The sequence below is a fragment of the Chelonoidis abingdonii genome, chromosome 3 (assembly GCF_003597395.2).
Source record: "Chelonoidis abingdonii isolate Lonesome George chromosome 3, CheloAbing_2.0, whole genome shotgun sequence".
Lineage (NCBI taxonomy): Eukaryota > Metazoa > Chordata > Testudines > Testudinidae > Chelonoidis > Chelonoidis abingdonii.
The window spans coordinates 163,946,257-163,967,738 of record NC_133771.1 but is presented as its reverse complement, the minus strand read 5'-3'; the positions used below and the strand labels follow the sequence as shown (position 1 = coordinate 163,967,738).

The following is a 21,482-nucleotide window of genomic DNA, read 5'->3' as shown; positions in this document are numbered from 1 at the left end:
GGGTGGGGAACTGCCACAAGGGGGGCACCTCAGGGCGGAGGGGGGGAGCTGCCGCAGGGAAGGGGTGCCTCAGGGCAGGGGCATGGGGGGGCGCAAGGTGGAAGTTTTGCCTAGGGCGCAAAACATCCTTGCACCGGCCCTGGGGTGACCACTGCGCTACACCACCTCTGCCCAATGTTTAATGTAATAGCTATTGAAAGCTTACCTTACTTATAGTGAAGAAGCAGCAGGTGGACCCAGGGGCTGGAGCAGGGGTGGAGCATGAAGCAGGCCTGGGGCACAACATCGGATACTTGTGCACATGCATGAGCCCCACCTACTCCCTACAAACCCTCAGCAGCCCAGCCTTAACTGCATCCCCTCACCAAGCTGTGGGTACCACAGCAATGCCTTCATAAAGTGACTCCTGGGCATGGTAAGTTGCTACGATAACAAGGCAGCTTCTTGAGGCACAATTAGCTATACCAACCCTTGAGCCTCATGCAGCACTTTCTTCAAACTTTCTGGTGTTGCATTTCACTACTGGAGAGAGTGAGTCGTGACATTTAAATCAAATCACAATTTGTTCTTATAAAACTGCATATGTTTATCAAATTACATAAAAAAGAATATGGAAAACATTTTGTAGCTTTTGGGAATTCTTGTTTAGGCTGAGCCTCACCTGTCTGGGCTGACGAGCTGGCCCTGGTATAAACTCGGGAGCCACCCATGAGCTGCCTCTCCAGTATGTAATTGCACACATTCATGCTTAAGCTCCCACCTGTGAATGTCATTTTAAATTCCACCTTGGACAGTACAGACTCTTTATATCCATTTTCACTAGTTATGTTGCTACTTGTATGAAAGATGGTAACATTTTAAATATATATTTAACACTAACCAAACTTAATATCTCTTTTATATGCAATCGCAGATATATTCATTTATTCATATATTCTCTCCCACTTGCTTACCATAGGCAGGTCTTTGAGGATCTGTATTCCATCTCCTGGACCCATGTGTGCTATGTGGTTAAAATTAGTTGGATTAGAAATTAATTTATTTCTCATTTCTGGATCTCGTAGCATCTCCCTGTAAGAGAAAATATTTAGTTTAGATATTTTATATATGACAAAGATGGACATTAAAAAGATCAAATAAATATAATTTCATTATTTGTTACTTTAAAATAGAAATTGCTAAATTAAATATTTGGCCATGTTAAACAGAAGGATAACCCTTGCAGATCTATCCCAGCCCCAGGCCTGGGGAAAGGGGAGAGGGGGCAGGAAGAAAGAAATGTTGTTTTGCTGGCTAACAGCCCACACCCATGAGAATCAGAATAGTTACTGAGATTCAGAGACTGCACAACCAGTGTGAGCTGAGACAGTGCTCAAGAAAAGATGCAGAAGCAGGCTCATTGGTGACTTGGTGCTGCAAAGATGGAGGCAGAGATGAAGGATAGAATATAAAAGAAGAATTAGAAGAATACTGCATTCCCTTTCACATTCTATGGTCAGAATTACTTTAGGAGCTCTCCAAAAATGGCACAGATGCATTCACTTCAGAATTCAAAATAATTTTTTAATAAAAGATAGAACCCCAAGCAACATGGAAAAGATAAAGACAAGAACTATGTATTTTAGCACCACTGCACAACTGTTGTTCCTTTTCTTAGAGCTGAACAGGAAGCAAAGTGGAAAGTCAACCATGTTTTCCAGTGGAAAAGTTGGTAGTGAACAAAAACATTTATTTCTTCAGATGTGTTTTAACACAGTTGCTGGTAATCTTTTGTGGGCAAAAGGAACTCAGGTGGCTGAAGTGACCAGTAACATGAAAGTTAGGTTTGATGTGAATTCTAAAGATAATTCTGGACTATTTTGATCGACAGTCCTTTAAAGACATATATATTTCATATACATGTCTTGAAGCCACCCTCCAGGTGACTTCTCAGTGATTTAGAGAATGCTTATGACAGTTCCATAAGACTCATCAGTTAAGAATACATTCTAAAAGACAGATGCCTTGGAATACTGTTGAGGATAAGATGGTATTGCCCTAAACAATAAAAAGCAGAACCAGAGTCTGAAAGTAATTAATCCATATGCATAGTTAGCAATGTAATCTCCTTTTGTAAAATGTTTATTATAGATCTTTATATATACAGTATATGCACACACACACACACACACATATATGTATATACAGTATGTGGGGGCACGCATTCCAAATTACAGTAACTGTTTCACACAAATATTTTATTAAAAAAGGAATCAAAGTACTGAAATATTCAGTGCATATTCATATCCAGACTAGTATTAATACAAATTATATATACATCAAGGATAAACACAATGGTGAAAAGACAAATGTCTGAAAACAACTCACTCTAACAAAAGAAATACTACACTGACATCAGACAGACATTCCTTCAGGGCCTACAGGCATGTACAGAAGATAAGTACAGGTTGAATACCGACCTCCTCTGCTGCATTCTCTCCTCCTCTGGTACTCTGAATGAATAACGACGCTTATTGTTGATGTTTCGAACCATTTGCTTCCGGCTGTTATCTGATGTCTCAGGAACTACCAGTTCATCTCCCTCTAGAATCAACATCAAAAATATCCAAGAGATTGCTTACTTGGTAATTTAATAAACCATTTAGAACAAATAATTGTATTTAGTTTTTGTACCTAAATCACCTGACAGCTGCCCCGTAAGACAGCATAAAAAGCTGGTGGGTGTTCAGAAGCCCAAATAGGAAAACAGGAAGGTCGTGAATAAATTAAAAAATCCTTATTGGTGTATCAAAATATATTGGCTCTCTGGACACTCGGTCAACTCTAGTGTCACACTGGAGGATTCACCCCAGAAGTCACATCCTCTCAGGAAAAAACATAATGCAAGTTATGCCTGAGCAACCAGAAATACTATGAACAGAACAACAAAGCTTTTAAAAATGTAGTTTAATCAGTAATGGCCTGATTCTGCAACATTACAACTGAACAGTCTCACTGCAGTCTCAGTGCTAAATATAACTTTATTTTCCCCCCACAAACAGAATACACAGCATGTTTAACCCATGCATATATATGCACGCTGAATATTTTCTAATATTGATGAGGTTGCAATTAAATATGTGCATTCTAGTGCGAGGAAGATCAACGTGTCACGAGTAGTGCATTTCCTTAACAGTTGGAGGAAGAAGGAAGTTCTTTGTGAAAATATGGAGTCTGTCACTGCCAGTAGAAATGTGCTGTGTGCACAACAGGGTACAGCACGGAAAGGAGTGTCCCAAGGCTTCATATTTCCTTGCTTTAAGAGTTTGGGGGCAATACAGACTGAAATCCTTTAAAAAGTAGTTTCTGTTTATGGAATAACACTAAACAAGTCAGTTTCACATCACCTTGTCCTTCCTTCAGGTTCCCCATTTCTTGGTTGTTTCATGTACCGGTCTTTCCTCATATGCTAATTTTTAAGGTCTTTAGGACAGGAACTGCCTTTATTACACATGTACCTTAACACAGTGGGCCTTGATCAGGGCTTCTAGGTGCTACAGCAATGCAAATATTGATCAATAACTAAAATAACAACTGGGTAGAAATAGAAAGAAATTGCTTATTACCATAATCACTGGGGAAAAGTCTCCTATTCAGACTACCCAAAATATTTTTTTGTTTCAAACTCTCTTATACTGAATACCGTAAATGCATGGAGAAAATCTATTGTGTTACTCAATTTCAATGCCTTTCTCACCTCATTTCTTGGCAAGTTCAGATAACCCCAATTTCCTAGCAAGGATAAATCAAACTTCTTTGGATTTATGGGGTATGTCATATGATAACAAGCTCTTCTCAATTTCACAGTAGAGCTGCAAATACGCTCCATTCTCAAAATACCTTTCTATCAATTCTTTCAATTAATGCACTGTATAATGACAAAGAAAAGTCAATGCCCTTGAAAATCTACAAAATACAGAATTTATTTTCTCCACGCCGCCAAATCCAAAAGGTTTCGTCATACAACTTTATAGCAAAGAAGGCTAGAAGAGTTCAAAAACATTCAGAAGGTCAGAGAAAGGATCTCAGGCCTCACACACTTAACTTTCTTTAGCAGACCTTGCTTAAAATCGCTAGAACATCATACTTCTGCCAAACATCTGGGAACTCAATGCAAGCTGCTTCTTCATTCATATCTTACTCCAAAGAGACTATTTCTTATGAAACACTCCAATTCTGATATCTTTTGCCACAACTGTGGGAAAAGGGGAGTCCCCCCCCACCCCATGTACTGGTCATGCCTAGTCATGTCCAAGTAGATTAATACGTTCATAGATTTTCAGGTCAGAAGGGACCATCATGATTATCTAGTCTGACCTCCTGTGCATTGCAGGCCACAGAACCTTGCCCACCCACTCCTGTAATAGACCCAAAACCTGTGGCTGAGTTACTGAAGTCCTCAAAGCATGATGTAAAGATTTCAAGTTACAGAGAATCCATCATTTACACTAGTTTAAACAGGCAAGTGACCCATGGACCCATGCTGCAGAGGAAGACAAAAACATCCCAGGGTCTCTGCCAATCTGACCTGGGAGAAAATTCCTTCCCGACCCAAAATATGGTGATCAGGTGGAATATGAGCATGTGGGTAAGACCCACCAGCCAGACACCTGGGAAAGAATTCTCAATAGTAACTCAGAACCCTACCCATCAAGTATCCCATCACTGGCCATTAGAGATATTTGTTGCTAACAGTGGCAGATTGGCTACATGCCATTGTGGGAAGTCCCATCATACCATCCCCTCCATAAACTTCTCAAGCTCAGTCTTGAAGCCAGTTAGGGTTTTCCCCCTACTGCTCCCCTTGGAAGGCTGTTCTAGAACTTCTCTGATTGTGGAAACCTTCATCTAATATCAAGCCCAAACTTGTTGATGGCCAGTTTATACCATTTGTTCTTGTGTCCACACTGGCACTTACCTTAAATAACCCCTCTCCCTCCCTGGTATTTCTCTTTCTGATGTATTTATACAGAACAATTATATCTGTGCTCAGCCTTCTTTTTGTTAGGCTAAACAAGCCAAGTTCTTTAAGCCTCCTCTCATGAGGCAGTTTTCAATTCCTTGGATGATCCTAGTAGCCCTTCTCTGCAACTGACCAGTTTGAATTCATCTTTCTTAAGCGTGGGAGACCAGAATTGCCCACAGTATTCCAGATGAGGTCTCACCGGTGCCTTGTATAATGGTACTAACACTTCCCTGTCTCTACTGGAAACACTTTGCCTGATGCATCCTCAGTCTGCATTAGCCTTTTTCACAGCTGCATCACATTGGTGGCTCATAATCATCCTGTGATGAACCAATACACCCAGGTCTTTCTCCTCCTCTGTCACTTTCTTCTGATAATTCCTAGCTTATAGTAAAAAAATTTCTTATTAGTCCCCTTACACTTTACATTATTAATTTCATCCCATTTTTATTACTCCAGTGTTCAAAGTCATCCAGATCTTCTTGTACGATATTCTGGTCCTCCTCAGCTTTCAAACAAAGCTAAAACTGCTTTTTTGGTTTTGAACATATGAACAAACACGTACTATGCATGAATTCATCCAATACCAACTGCACACTGCCATACTAGGTTTTGCATGTAACTTTGCATATAACTCCTTCTTTCCTTAAGATTAATGGCTGGTTTTATAAAGCATGGTCTATATTAGTAATGAAAAAAAATTACGAATCTTAAAGGAGATAAACTTGCAGAATACATACTGCTTGGCAGCCTTTTATGGCATATGGTGAGATGTGTAGAGGAGCAAAAAACCTGTTTCGCTCACTTCTCTATGGGGTAGTTTAGCTCCTGATCTAACTCCCAACCCTCATTTAGATCTGCAAATTCTCTGTACATACTCTCATGTATTGTTCCTCTCTACCACTTCTATCCCACTTAGAGTAATTTGCTAGGTAATAACTGGATCTCAGTAGATACTTAACTCTCTCTCTAGAAAATTATATTACCGTTAGTTTAACTTCTAGAGGCCACTGGTGGCTTTTTCGGTGTACAGTTATAAACTTACATAACACTGCAATCATTCTGTTTATTCTGCCTCTTGTGCATTTATATTTTTATACTCACAACAGTAAATTATTTACTTAAGCTAGTTACTCTCTTTTCTCTCTGTGGATCCATTCTATATATTTAATTGTAAAATCTGATTATGATACTATTGTAACTATTGTTACTATTAATGTAGCATTTGTCACATTCTATTAATTTTCCAATAAAAAGAAAATTAGAAAAAATCCTCACACACTAACAGGAAAAAGTACTTTAAAGTAAAAATAACAACAAAAAATGTGTCTGAAACTTATATTTACTGAAGAAAGAAACACAAGAAGATGTCATACCAACATGCTATAAATAAGCATAAGAAATTGTCAATATTTCAAAGCCAACTCTTTGGCACACAAATGCAGATGGCTTTTGTCAGTATGTTACGAAGAATGGTACTGCACTGCTTTCTGACACTAATAGGTTCTGAGTCGCAGGGTACTGTTTTGGGGATGGAAGGGGAGGGGTTTGAATATGTGCCAAAATGATTTTAAGCCAGAATTAGAGAGAACCTCGTGGAAGCCTAAATTTTCCCTATTGTATTTTTAGAAATCATTTTTTGGAGAGAACGGATTCTGGATTTTAACAGTTTTTTAGTTGTTCTAATCCTCTACTTTATCATCAATAAATTAAAGACCATAACTAGGATCATGGCATTGTCATCTGAACACACCAATATACAAGAACCAAATTTGAGGTAAAATATAGTCATGGATTTTCCAAATATTTAAGGTGATGAACCTGGTCTTTTGGGGGGCTCTAACCTCTATTTTCTAATATCTTTAAAGTTGAGTTTAAAAAAATCATATTCTTCATTGCAAGTTTGAAAAGAGAAAAAGGTTCACCCTAACTAAAGTCGGCTTTTATACCTCTCCAAATCATTGTGGTATCTCAGTGCCTGGTTTGCTTCCAAGTTAATAAATACAGATAGGTTTGAAATATAATAATCCACAACTCAAATCTCCAGGCCACGCTGGCAAGGTGCTATTTCAAAAGAAGCAATAGCGGTAGTAAAACCTGCTCTCTCTTACTTACCTGCCATCTTATTTTTGAAATATATCAATCTAATTGTCTCCAGTCCTAAAAGGTTTAATGATCCTTCTGTATTCAATGGTCGTACCTGAAACAATTGAAAACAAATATCTGAATAATAAATCATATTTGTATAGTGCCTCTCATCTTGAAAGATCTCAAAAAGCATTACAAACTGTATTAAGCAAGCATTACTGAGATACAGCCACCTCAGAGGTGGACTGGGGGGAGCCAACTGGTGCAGAGTATACAGCACAACAGTAGCATAAAAATTTTTGGCCAATGGTGCATGGGAAATCTCTGCTCTGGTGAGGAATGACAATGCATCTTTGATCACCCAATACAGAAACAATCCTGGTTTTTAAGGCTTTATCTAAGTAACTTGCCCACAGTAAAGTCCATAAAACAATTTATTTAACCAAATGGAGGGCTAAAGTCCCAGGATTCAAACATATTGTTCTGCAATGAGTCTAGTTTTTTTCAGACCTTAAGTACAGAGAGCACCAGGGTATTAGCATTATGTCTTGACGATGCTTTCGCAACTTGATGATATTGTGTGGCAGTGTCATGACGCAGATTTTTGCAGTTTCACATTTCAAAAGATGAAAACCATTTCTCACTATATTTAGGACTGTATATTCTATTCAAAAATAAAATCTTTCTATCAAATCACCATCTTTGAGTCTCCTACATGCAGCAGCTCCCATCTTGCTGAAAAGTGGCTTCATTTGTTATGATAGCATTCTGTGTTTACCAGTAATCAAAGATTATAAATTTCACCTTGATAAGCAGGAATGAAATGTTTTGGCTGCTTAAAACTGGAGCAACACACTGGTCAATCAAGTGCAATGTGTGACAAACAGTTTTCAACTCTTGAACATTTGAATGCAGAAAAATATAGTATTTAGTAATGAAGTGACAGTTTTCTCCCAGCAAAAATATTTTCTTTGCTGTGTTATGTTGTATTTTTGCAATGAAAATATTTCCTCCTTATCACTGATGTAGGACCAGTGCTCCAAAAAGCATTTTAACTCTAGTAGTATTTGTGCTGGTCCCACCAAAGTGTTTCCAACCATAGCTGATTTATAACATCCTGAAATTCCAAGCGCCGCAAGACTCGTTCAGATCTTTTTGATCTGTAACATCTATTAGGTTATGGCAATAACACAGAAATAATTGGTTTCTATGACATTAATATTTATAATAAAACCAACAAATGCAAAAGACTTTCCTGGGTATTGATTCACCATCATTTATCTGCCATGATGAAACTGTTGCCAAAGCAGACAGCAGGTGAAGATGCACATTAATCTTTCTATTAGCAGCTCTTTTCAGTTCAAGTATATTCGTTAATGATGTCCCATATCCCAGCTGCTATCAACTTTTTAGACACATTTGTTAGGAGTATCATAGCCTGGCCAAACTGCTTTGCTGCCCAAGGCTAGTTACCTTCTTGAGTGGAATAGTCTGAATCCATTCCATGGAGTTCACATCAAAGATATCGACCGCATTTTCACTGTATACTGAGAGGTATGGTGCATTGTAACCTGAGAGAGAAGGATTAAATACACTGTCATATGCATTTAGCCAACACAGGATTCATAGCATAGACTTTCTTAAGGATAGTTTAACTGCATTCAGTGAAATACACTCTTAAGTATTACTGATACTTCTGCAAACACTGGGCTAGCTTCCAATTCTGGAGAAGCAGAAGCCTTCTCTATTGTTAAGGATGCAACTGACTTTCATCACAAAACTGTATTTTGACAGCCCTATAACATGTGCTTAGAAAGTCTGATTGACCTCAAAACTGCCATAAGATTTACTTTGAAGGCAAAGGAGAATGATTAATTTTCTTAAGACTCTGCAGAAACAAACTACTTTGAGCTATAAATCATTAAATATTATTCTGATTTGAAAAATTAATTTTTGTTTAATGGGTCTCTCTATCTTTTTATGGAACTCTTAATTATTCATTTCCTTGCTTTTAAGAATGTAGGTTTTGTAAATGAAATGATGGGGCAGACAAGTACACAGTGATCTTTACTGGATTTTGAAACCAAGCTGTTCATTTCAGGAACTCTATACCGAACAGCAACTGGAACCAGGAACTGAGAAGACAGTCCTCACATTTCCCCTGGTTTTGATTTTCATTTCCTATTTTCTAGATTTTAATGATTTCTAGAATTTACTGCTGGTGAAATGTGCAAGATTGACAGCTCTAGAGAGTTAAGTCCTCCATTCATCCACAGATCAGATACAGCATAGAAGCAATAGTGCACTGCCTCTCTAATGTGCCTCCACTTAGTTCTGCTGGGACTAAGTCTAACTGTGATCCGTATCAACAAGATTTGGCCTTTCTGCTGAATTTACTACTGAAGGTTTCAATTTGTGATGATTGTGATAGTGGTTTCTGAGACTGGATGTTGGAATTAGAACACCAACTTGCTTCACATAGGCAACCAAAAAGTCTTAAAAATGGTAATGACCAACTTGGGTAGTCTTTGAACTTGTGGCCTATTAGTGAAAATCTCAGTCCTTTGCATAGGCAGTGGACATTTCTCCTTGTTTTGACACATTCATTTTTAAGGCCCTAAGATAGCAGTCTCCATCCTTTTGAATGCTGACAGGTTTCCCTTTGGATCCTATCAGTGCTTCTCCTTCAACAGCCAAAAAGGGCTACACTCATGCAATGTGAAACCCTCCTTCTTTCCCAGAGGCTGAGTATACTGCTTTCACAGCAAAGAAAGAATTTCAATTTTATAAAAAACCCAAAAAAACAACAAAATCCAACTGGAAATATAATACCAGGTTTATTAACTGGAAAATTTTAGGACTTCTATATATTTTAAACTACTTTTAAAATGAATTCAGACAGTCTTTTAAAGGCATAAGAAAAGTATGATATGGTTTTATTTTGTTTTTTTACTCTTGTAGACTGAAAGTCATGTCCTTGAAAAATGTGCAATAAATATTTGAAAGAGAACTTCTTGGAATAAGAAATCTTGGCATGTTTTGAAAAGAAAGATGATTTTTTCTTAAACTCATGGCATATATGGTCAATACCACCTGTTGCCAGAATTCTTTTCTTTTTTTTTTTTCCGGAGGGAGAAGAGGAAGAGAAGAGGAGTTGGGTGGGGAGAAAGAGAAGAAAATGGAGATGATGGAGGAAAGGAGTGAAAAGCAACAACAATATTAGAGACAGGTATAAACCAAACAACCAGAACTGAATGGCCCTGACAAATGTTCACTTTTGGAGGCCTAAATTCAGGCTCCTAAATAAAAGTGACATTTTTAAAAAGTGTTGAACGCACGAAAATCCCATGAACCTCAGAAGGAGTAAAGGGGTCTCAAACACTCTGAATATCAGGCTACTTATTTAGATGGTTTTAGGTATTCAAGTTTGAAAATCCTGAGTCTCTACTGTTTTCTCATTAACAGCAGCATAAGTCAGTTACATAAGTGTAAAACTAGGCCCTCTGAAGAGATTTTGAGACTCAGGCACAATTTTAGGTAATACATTCAAAAGGTGCCCCCCTGCAAGTGCACCTGGGACACTGCACATGCAGTTCAAATACAAAGGTTAGTAACTGATAATTATATACACACACAAACAAGATATTAATACATAGAGACACTTACAGCAAGAGGATGGTGTTGCAGGCCACATCAATTCCTGTTGTCTAGATCTTCGGCCCTGACAGTCAACATAAACCCCAACGCTGCTAAAACACAGCAGATATTCTTTATTTGAGATTTCGACTGCGCAGATGGCATCAGTTGGCTGCTGTGCAATAAATGATAGGGTGTGGTCATCTGGGTGGAGCAAACTGTATGGGTTCCCTTCTCCATGCAAGGGATATTTTAGGAATCCTGACTGGTAACCCACACAGAGCCGCTCACTGAAGACCGACATCCACTGGACATTTCCCAGGACTTGGATCTCCTTCATCTTTTTGTGACGCGTCTTGCTCTGATTCAGTTCATAACACAGGACCTGTCTTTTCATAGCCACACACAGGCAAGTCAGGGCTCCATGGCGTACTTGACCAGAAACTATGGTCTGGCAGCCTTTTGTCTCTGCCAGCTTATAAAACTCAGTCTCTCTTCCATCCAGGGCTGCCATAGGGAAAAGCCGTACATGACGGTTTCGTCCTGAGATCACTGCAATGAGCTGTACGTTAGGGATGAGCTCAATCTGATGAACTTTCTTATTGTCACCAACACGAATAATCTCTACAAAACAAAAATCTGAAGTAAACCTATCTTAAAATGCATTCTGGTTAAAAAAAATTAGTTCAAAAATGGTTAATTTAAAGGGGAATAGCAAAGAAAACTCTTTACTGCTTTCTTAGGACAGATAAACACTGTCTCAAAATTACAACACTAAGACTATTTTTCCACTTGTTTTTATATTAGAAATACTAGGTCCTGATTTTCCCCTTCCTCTGCTTGAGGACCTGAGAAGTGACCTCAGTCAAATACACCTCTACTTCGATATAACGCTGTCCTGGGGGAGCCAAAAAATCTTAACCGCGTTGTCGGTGAAACTGCGTTATATTGAACTTGCTTTGATCCACCAGAGAGCAGCCCCGCCTCCCTGGAGCACTGCTTTACTGCGTTATATCGGGTTGCATTATACTGGGATAGAGGTGTATGCTGCTCTTCCTCTCAACAGCTATGTGAGGGAGGAGAAGTGGATTTTTCTTGCAAATCAATGAAAGCAAATTCCATGTGAAAACTGTTAATTTAAAAAGTGCCTATAGTCAGAAAAGTGACTACGTAAAAATATTTACTCAACAAGTAGGTCTGCATCATTGTGGTGGGTTTACTTACTTTACAGAATTTATAAATTTTCATTTCTGTTACATCTGCAGAGACCATGTGGCTTAATGCAACAAAATCTTGCAAATATAGGAAAAAAGCTACATTTCAATTGCAGAATCTTTATTACTGGCAATGATGCCAGAGGCAGAAACAACACAGAACAGCTTGGTTATCTGCTCCCATGTGGAAGCTACACAGCTGGCAATTATTAAAATCATCTTTGGAACTGCAAACTTAGAAAACTGAATCTAGAAGATACTGAAAGAAAACAAAGTTTAGAGTCCTTTTTCTGACTACTCAAACTGAACAAGAGTATGATTAGTACAATTCATTATATCTTACCATCTTTGGTGACATGCACAACAAACAACCCTTCTTCATTGCCCAGAGCTATTCTTTCATGATCTATGATAGAAAATAAATAAATAAAACAAAAACAAAAAAGGGTGAGGCATTTCTCTTTGGTCACTTATAGAAAATCCTACAATTCTAGGACTAGAAGGGACTCCAAGAGATCATCTAGTCCAGTCTCTGGCACTGGGGCAGAACTAAGCATTATCTAGTATTATCCGACAGGTGTTTGTCTAACCTGTTTTTAAAAACCACCACTGTTGGAGATTCCACAACCTGCCTAGGTAATTTGTTCCAGTGCTTAACCACTCTTATAGTGAGGAAGTTTTTCCTGATATCTAACCTAAATCTCCTTTGCTGCAATTTAAGCCCATTGCTTCTTGTCCTATCCTCAGTGGATAAGGAAAACACCCCCCTCTTTATAACAACCTTTTACGTATTTGAAGACTCTGATCATGTCCCCCCTCAGTCTGCTTTTCTCCAGACTAAACAAATTATTTTTTCAACTTTTCCTTGTAGGTCATGTTTTCTAGACCTTTAATAATTTTTGTTGTTCTTCTCTAGACTTTCTCTAATTTGTCCACATCTTTCCGAAAGTGTGGTGTCCAGAACTGGACACTGTACTCCAGTTGAGGCCTTATCAATGCTGAGTAGAGTGGAAGAATTACTTGTGTCTTGCTAACACCACTCCTGCTATTACAGCCTTTTAATACTTTTTTTTGCAACAGTTTTACATTGTTGACTCATATTTAATTTGCAGTTCTCCTTCCTAGGCAGTCATTTCCCATTCTGTATTTGTGCAACTGATTATTCTTTCTTATAATAACTGGAGATATACCTATCTCCTAGAACTGGAAAGGTCATTGAGTCCAGCCCTCTACCTTCACTTGCAGGACCAAGTACTGATTTTTGCCCCAGATCCCTAAGTGGCCCCCTCAAGGGCTGAACTCACAACCCTGGATTTAGCAGGCCAATGCTCAAACCACTGAGCTATCCCTCCCCCCTAAGGTGTAATACTTTCCACTTGGCCTTATTGAATTGCATCCTATTTATTTCATATCACATCTCTAGTTTGTCAAGATAATTTTGAATACTAATCCTATTTTCCAAAACCAAAACAATTATATGAAGATAAAATGCACTGGTAGCCTCCCTTTTTATTTCTTTCATAGTAAAGCTGAAAGAAATATGACAGCCTTTTACTATTTCTCATGCTAGTAGAGATGTCACTATGTAACATTATACATAACAACTGTTCAGAGCACTTAAGCACAGTACCGACTTTGCAGTAAACAAATAAAACATCAAATTTACATAATCAAACTACAGCTGCTGTGCATTAGCATGTAATAGATCCAGACTGAGTCTCTGTCTTAGGTTCTTACTTACAGAGGACAGGAGTGCTAATGGAAGCTGTATTTTCAGTCCTGAGATGATAAAGTGGTGAAGGAAGTTCTGTGTTACTCACTCTGTAGTACTACGTTTGGATAGTTAAGGAGCTGTGTTCACAGAATACAATGTAAATCATGCCCACTCCTTAGCCACAAGGATGTTAGTTATGAAATAGGGTGGGGGGAATGCTCTTAAGGAAATTCTCAGAAACACTGAGCATCCTACCAACTTCCCCATAGCACCATCCATATGGCATAAAATGCTCAACAAATGTTATTCAGTAGCCAATAGAGAAGGTAATTTAACTCATTGTTTGGGTAATTCTTCTATCCAAACTATATTTCACACTGATGTTTAACTCAAGATTACTTTTGTGCTGAATTGCATACATTAGGGTCCAGAGTCTGAGCCGGACTCCTGAATGGCCAAATCCTAATGTTCTAACCCACTTTTTCTTAGCCCGCTTTACTCTGGAAAATTCTCAATTGTTTAATAGATTTTGCTGGAAAGTTGCCTGAGTAAAAACTGAGTAAGGGAGTCTCAGGATTTAGCTTCAGTTGCATGAATGGGATTTACAAGCACCACTATTTTGAATGGGTAAATCCATTATTTGCACACGTGGCTTTTGCTCATGCAAATACTTATTTTGCATGTGCAAAACCAAGTTAATGAATTTTGAGGGGCACAATTAATAATAAACACAATAAATGGAAATTAATTATTTGGATCTAGAATCTAAAATTTTATTGACATTTCTGTTTAAGTAAAGTGTATGAACATCTATCTTGGAATAGTAGAAGTCATATACAGAAGCTTTACTTTTCTTAAATTTTCAGAGGGTGGGAGAAAACAAAGGCACTGAATTTATCTATCTTTTGCTTACAGTGAGCCAATCTCTCTCTAAATAGATTGTCATAGGTAGGATCTGAACTCAGCCCTCCATGGTAGAATGCAACCTTAACACAGCACCTTAAACCCTTTGGCTCCCCTAGTTTACAAATGAGCTTGCTCTACATTTTAAGAAAAGATCTAGATGCATATTTATGGCTCATCATAATTTCCTGGGAAAGGGCTTTGTTGCACTGCCTAGGAAGAAAGGAGAGTGCCGAAAGTGTTAATATCGTAACTGTGTCCAGTAACACCCAAGAAGTGTTTATGGCAGATCATCAACTTCATACCTATGATTGCTGCTGACTGGGTTGTTTTGATGAGAGGGAGGGTGCTGTCATAAGCCTCTTTGGGAACATAGACTGATCGGTCTTTGAGCTTATTCTTCTTCAAAATCCTATGCAATTCATTCAGCACTCCTACCCACTTGCTCTTTTCATTCTCACTGTCTGCTAGAATCAGGATCGAACACTTATTACTGGATGCAGAGAGCTGGGAAGCTGTAACCTGAAAAAGTTTTAAATGGATATGTTTAAGAAACAAAGGAAAAGAGGCTTCAATATTAGTTATTGAAACAAGTCCATGGTTATCAATATCCTTTTCATTAGTTGCTGACAAACTATATTCAATCAACTGAAGAACTGGGTTTCTGCATCAGAAATCCATGCAAAAATAATCTAGTAAAGGTGACTGAACCATGAAACTTCATTTTAAGTGGATTTGTTGTTAGTGATATAATTCAGAGATTTCCACTTTAAATTATTTAGGGTATGTATGTCTTAAAGCAGTTTTATAAATGAAAAACATGCTTACCAAGTATTTCTGAAAAACTATTCTGTACTTGGTACACACCTACAATTCTTGTTAACATTAATGTAATGGGAACTATGCATGAGCAACCCAGACCTGTGAAACTTTTCAAATATCTGGACCACTCGATTACATGTGAAAGTAAAAAACCATCTCTGACTTGAAACTGCACTCAGTATCAAACTCAAGCTTTTTAGGATTTAACTTCTTTAATGCCAGAGGCTGTTAATCCAGCAGTCTAATTCTAAATTATATTAAAATATTCACTATTATTTGGGGGTTTTTTTTCATGCTTTGACATGCTTTCTGTATCTGTTTCCCTTTAGAACAAATCCTAGTGTCACTCACTAGACTGAATGAGAGAAAGTTCTGGAAGATCTTTTCTAAAAAGTATTTTATGATTCACTCTACCTAAATTACTAAAAAGTCAAGCCTGAGAATATCACTGATCTCATAGAAGTATGGAGTTGCTAGTTTATTGCAAGAGACTGTAACTTGAAGAGACATTGGGGAAGACAAAAGTGTGAGAGGGGAGATCTCAGATAAGCAAAGTATATTGTATTTCTTTTTTATTTATTTCTGTCTGGGGTAGGGTCAGCTGAAGACTTGCATTTGACATGCTCAGTTTTAATTGGGCTGTTTGTAATGGATTTAGAGTAGCAGCTGTTGATGTTACTTTGTGAACTGCTGGAGAATAAAGTAGGAAAAGCCCTAAGCAAAAGTCTCCACAGAGAAGCACACTTGTGTTTGGTGTTTTTCTCCCCCCAAGGAAGTGGGTTTGTTCAGGAGACAATGCCTGAGTGTAGTCTACTGTGATTCCTTGTGAATAACTGAATCTAACTGGGCTACAGTTGACTTTTTTACCCTAATCTAGCTCATTTCATTTATTTTTTCTTCTATTTTCTGGTAACACTTTCTTTTTCGTATTGAATAAGAGCACAAATAAGAGTATTGAATAAAAGAATCTGAACAGCCTCAAAGAGAAATATACTTATTTCATTCCTCTAAATTCCTAGTAACTGCAAAGTTTAATCCAAATGATACTCACGTAGTTATGAGAGCGTGAATGGCAAATGTGGGAAGGACCCTGTAACATGTAATCTATCTTTACTGTGTTTTTCATGTTCTTTTTCAGTTGCTATGTACATGCTTTCTAAGAAGGACTCTCTGAATTAGGCCAGGAACCATGGCATAACAAGGGGGATACTGAACACGTAGTATTGATAACTGAACAATAAAAAGGAACTATTTTACTACTAGGAAGCAAGAATAAAAAGGAAGGAGAGGAAAAATGCAATGCTTCTGTTAAATATATTCTCAAGTGAGGGAAAAATCAGATTTTGACAAAGTCAGCCCCATGACAAAGGGTAAGGAAGTAAAGCCTGGTGGCACCATGGAGCACAGCACAAACCACAACGAAGGACACAGAATGGGGCACAGAGAAAGGGCAGACAGTAATGCTGGGTTTCAGTACTTAGAAATGGAGACTGTACAGTGTTCAGATATGACTCTGAATCTTGCAAGGTTTGCTGCCTTCTGCATCCCACTGCAGGTGACATCACATCCCAGGTGGACTAGCTGCTGGTAAAAATTGAAGAGCAGCTAGTAGTCTTGGTCCATGTTGGAACCAATGACACAGGTGGAAGCAGACTGGATCTCCTGATGTTCAGGTTTGAGGATTTAAGTAATAGGATGAAGTAACAGAATGTAAGAGAAATATTCTCTGAAATACTGCCAGTGGCATGATCAAGGCCAAGTCATTCAGTGGCAGATTAGGAATCTAAGCATCTTGCTGACACTTTAGCTCTGTGAGACACTGGGGATTTTAAAATAATCAATAGAACTATACAATGGAATGGGCTACACTGGACAAAGTACTGGTTGGTCCAATAAAAGATCTTACCTCACCCACTGAATCTCTTTAATATCCTGGGACTAACACAGCTACAACACTGCAAACACCATACTGGTTGATAGGGATGTGAATTTGGGTGAGAGTTTTAATTTGTAAAGAGATGGCCAGAGACAGAGACCAGCACAGAAAAGAGGAAGCAATTTAAATAAAACAGAAAAGATTATTAGGTAATGACAAATATTAAAGTGAAGAAGAAGTGGGCTAATTATCCAGTCAGTCTGACGATGGCCACACTAGCAAAGGGTCAAGTTCTGCAGTCTTTTACTAATCAAAATTCTCATTAAAGTCAACAGGAGTTTTGCTCAGTGAAGGAATGCAGAATTTGGCTCACAGTTTTAAATGCCTGTAATATACAATACAAATTAAAACATTATCTAAAATAGAAAGAGTAAAGGAATATGCACATAGATGAGAATTCAGGACCAGGACCATGATTAAAATGGACTGAATATCAGGAGAGACTAAATACAGAATCCTAGATAGAGGACCAACCCCCACTCAGATCATTGACTCATTTAGTCTAATCCCATGCATTTTACAGGATCACTCACTACAGTATTTCCACTAGCACTAAGGAATCTAAATTGTTTAGAATTCAGAGACTGAGTAGAAAACAGCTGGTGAGGAGTAAGGCACTCATCCAATCCTGAAGTGATCTCTGCATAGATGCAGAATTCAACAGGACTCCATATGGGTGTGGGGGTCTTACCACTGGGAGGTCACTGCAGGCTCCGGATCTAAAAAGGAAGATTATAAAAGGAAAAAGGGGGCACAATCATTATGCCCTGAAATTAAAGACAACAAAGGGAGCACACTTTTTAAGATATGAATCAGACTTGAATTACTTGATTAGAAGGAGCCGCGAAGCTGAGGAGGTAGATGGATTCTAACAAGTTTGGGGAAAGGCATAACTAGCAGCAATGGGAGATTGCAGCTCCTGGTCGTGGAGTGAAAAGTATACATCTAGCAAAATGTTTCTTGCCATGGCATGGGACTGCTTCCTTCCATACTATGAAAAAGGGGAAATCAGAAAGGAAGAAATTCATTACTTGGTTTTGAATTAAAGAAAAGACTTAATTTAGTATACATACAGTAAATGGGACAGAATGTGAGCACGTCATCTGTTAGCACTTGGAGGACGCAAAAGAAATGGAAGCATAGATGCTGAGTTTCAGCAAGAGATGTACCTTTACATCCGAATCTGGGACGAAATCCTGGGACCACTGAAGTCAATGGGAATTTTGCCATTGACTTCAGTAGGCTCAGGATTTCACTCCTGATCTTCCCTATAGTTCTGGATCCAGTGTTGTGGTTTGGGCTTCTCTTTTGTTCCAGCACAATGAACAAAAGAAGAAGAGAAAAAGCATGGAATAAAATGGAATGGGATAATAGAGCAACGATTAGGAAGTTAATAAGAGGGGAATCAGACAGGCATCAAGGATAAAACAATGCACTGTTGAAGTTTGTGGGAACCATCTAGTAAAAAAAAAAAGGGTAAGAATATAAGAAAAAGTCAATGAAGGTTAAGTCCTACTTTCAGATCTACAATCCATATCTTTTGTGTGCATTTTGTACTCAGTTCCTATCCATTGACATGAATGGGAGTTTGTAGGGATCAAGCCCACATATTCAACAGAGAAATTCATATATACAATAAATGTATGCATTACGGTTCAAGGAATAATATGAAATACAGATGCGGGGGAAGATGAAGGTCAGAAAGTTTAACTGTAGAAGATCATTTCAGAACTAAAGAATAACGAAAAGAAAAGAGACTTCAAGAAGATTAACAAAAATAAGAGATCAGTGAAGGGGAGACCACAGATCCTCTAAAAGGTACCAAAAGTAGTTTTACCATGAGAATGCGGTGCAAGTATATTCTTGAAATGTTACTTAGACTGTAAATCTCTTTGGGGCAGGAACCATCTTCTTCTTTTCTTTCATAGTGCCTAGTACTCTCGGGTCCTGGTCTATGTATGGCTCAGGCTCCCAGGCACTACGGCAATACAAATAATGAATAATAATTCTGTGCACCACTGCTACCGTGGTGGAGCTAGATCAGTGTTAGCAATGGAGAGAAATGTTCAAAAATGAAGGACAGTGTGTGGCTCAGTCCCATTGCACCATGCTAACAAAGCTGCGCCTAGACCAATCAGGTTTAAACATACATACTTACTCTAAAGATACAGGGAATATCTTTTCGATTTGCATGGATGACATCAGAGGCCAAGACAGAACTCACTGAGAATTCTTCATCCCTTAGAGAGACAACAAATATCATTTAAAAGGGAGTAAGAGCCTGACATTTCACTTGTGCTTGCACAGTAATCGTAGAGCTATTATCTTAAACACACAATAATGTAGCACCCAGACCTAATTTTTGAAATAGTTTGATTTTCCATCCTCCAGTCAGTATCAGCAGAAATAACTTACAAGTGTGTTGTAACCAATTTTTGACTACACAAATGTTCACAGAGATAAATCTACTCAGCTGTTCTGCATTAGGTTTCTACTTAGGTTAAAAAAAGCCAACAAAAAACTCCATTTCCCTGCTTCCCGTAACCCTGACTCTTGGTGTCAGAACAAACTTTTGGGTATAGAGATATAAGAACACACTGGGTATTTGTACAGCAATGCACACACTGGGTATTTGTACAGCAAGAGAGACAAAACTTCAGCTACAGCCAGGAATCACTATCAGTTGTTATAACCACATTTGGTTAATAAGAACAACAACAGAAGGATTATTTAGCTCCCTGGCTGAGACCTTGTGTGGTAAGTTTTATACCAGAACAAATTTTTATGATGTCTTAACTAGAAGTTTTCAATAGCAATGAAGTTTACTGGAAAACAAGCTTCAGTTTAAAATATTGCTCAGGGATACAGAACCTTCCTGGAGGTAACCTTCATTCCAAGGAACTCAAAGTGAAGAATTTGCTGTCTCTGGTTTTCCACAGAAAACCCCACTCAGCACTAAACAGCTTACCTCATGTCAATAACCTGACTCACTACCACACTGGGCTGGGATGCTTTTCCTTCTGCTATATCATACAGGAAGAGTTTGAAATCACAGACCACAGCCAGCGCTCTCTGCCAACCTTTCTTTACTCCAGCTGGTTTAGGAACCTATAGTCAAATAAATAGCACTGATCAGCTTTTCATTAATTTGTGTTTTCAAAAGAGCATAATATAAGTATTGGGTCTGTTACTGACAATGAAGAGTAGCATCAGTAATAGAAGAAACGTACAGTGAAAGAAATGAGAGCCAGCTCAGCAGCCTGTCCAAGTGTCAGATGTGAACGCTATACTATATCACAGAAAACCTGTAATGCCATGGGTTCTGGCCCTATCTCACCCTTCTACATCCATAAACTCATAACAAAGGAACAGAGGGATTGATACAAGAAGAAACAGAATCTTGTAGCTCTCTAGTTCACCTGCTGGAATTCAGCCCGATAGATAGTGAGGTAACATTTGACAGCTGTTGGGTGATCTCAGTACAATGCCCACGCACCTTAGAAGAAACCACCACCACAGCTGACACTAGTCGCAATAGAAGGGCCCAAAGATTGACTGGACTTGTAGACTGAACAAGCCTCTTTCTCTATAAGCAGTCCCTCCAAGACAGGTTCAAAATACATTGGCACAGCAGAATGAAAAGAGCTTGGTTGCCACTACCAATGCTATAACTGTGTTGTGAATAATCAGAGGTCTTCAGTCTCCAAGGCTGCAACTTTAAAACAGAACAATATACAATAAAACAATTTAGAGCTAGACTTTAATTTCGTGACAGATCATGACAACAGCAAAATTAACACCAAGCTACCCATTCCAGTTTCCTGATACTTACTCGGACATGACCTTCATATGCAGTTCCTATGCCTTTTTGTGGATCTATCCCCAGAGGGCCTTTGGTCTGTTCAGGAGGGATTGGGCACACTGCTGGGGCCTTGTCTGCACAGGTCACATGGCATGAGAATCCACATACTTATCAGGGGAGAAAAAAGATGGTTAATGTTTCATATAAAAATCTCTTTTCTTTTGTAATGTGAAAGCTGTGGTAATAATACATGGAAAGCAGATTCTCCTGCTATTGAAGTGTACTCCATTGTCAATAACTAAATTATTTCAATAAAACTTGGTATTCTGAAAGAGGGGAAAGCAAAGTTACTCGTAGGAGCA

The 21,482-nt window shown here is 38.4% G+C and overlaps 1 protein-coding gene across 4 annotated transcripts in view; it reads right to left on the bottom strand.

The window, feature by feature from the left end:
- CDC42BPA (CDC42 binding protein kinase alpha) overlaps nt 1–21,482 on the bottom strand; it is a 346,923-nt gene that overhangs the window by 17,154 nt on the left and 308,287 nt on the right. For all 4 annotated transcript variants that reach the window (XM_032798238.2, XM_032798237.2, XM_075064288.1 and 1 more), the window contains exons 25-34: nt 21,151–21,287; nt 20,287–20,426; nt 19,477–19,558; nt 14,866–15,082; nt 12,287–12,349; nt 10,760–11,353; nt 8,567–8,664; nt 7,121–7,205; nt 2,460–2,583; nt 954–1,071 (exon numbers count right to left, since the gene is read on the bottom strand). In XM_032798238.2, the coding sequence (XP_032654129.1) occupies nt 954–1,071; nt 2,460–2,583; nt 7,121–7,205; nt 8,567–8,664; nt 10,760–11,353; nt 12,287–12,349; nt 14,866–15,082; nt 19,477–19,558; nt 20,287–20,426; nt 21,151–21,287 (1,658 nt within the window). The remainder of the gene's footprint in view (nt 1–953; nt 1,072–2,459; nt 2,584–7,120; nt 7,206–8,566; nt 8,665–10,759; nt 11,354–12,286; nt 12,350–14,865; nt 15,083–19,476; nt 19,559–20,286; nt 20,427–21,150; nt 21,288–21,482) is intronic.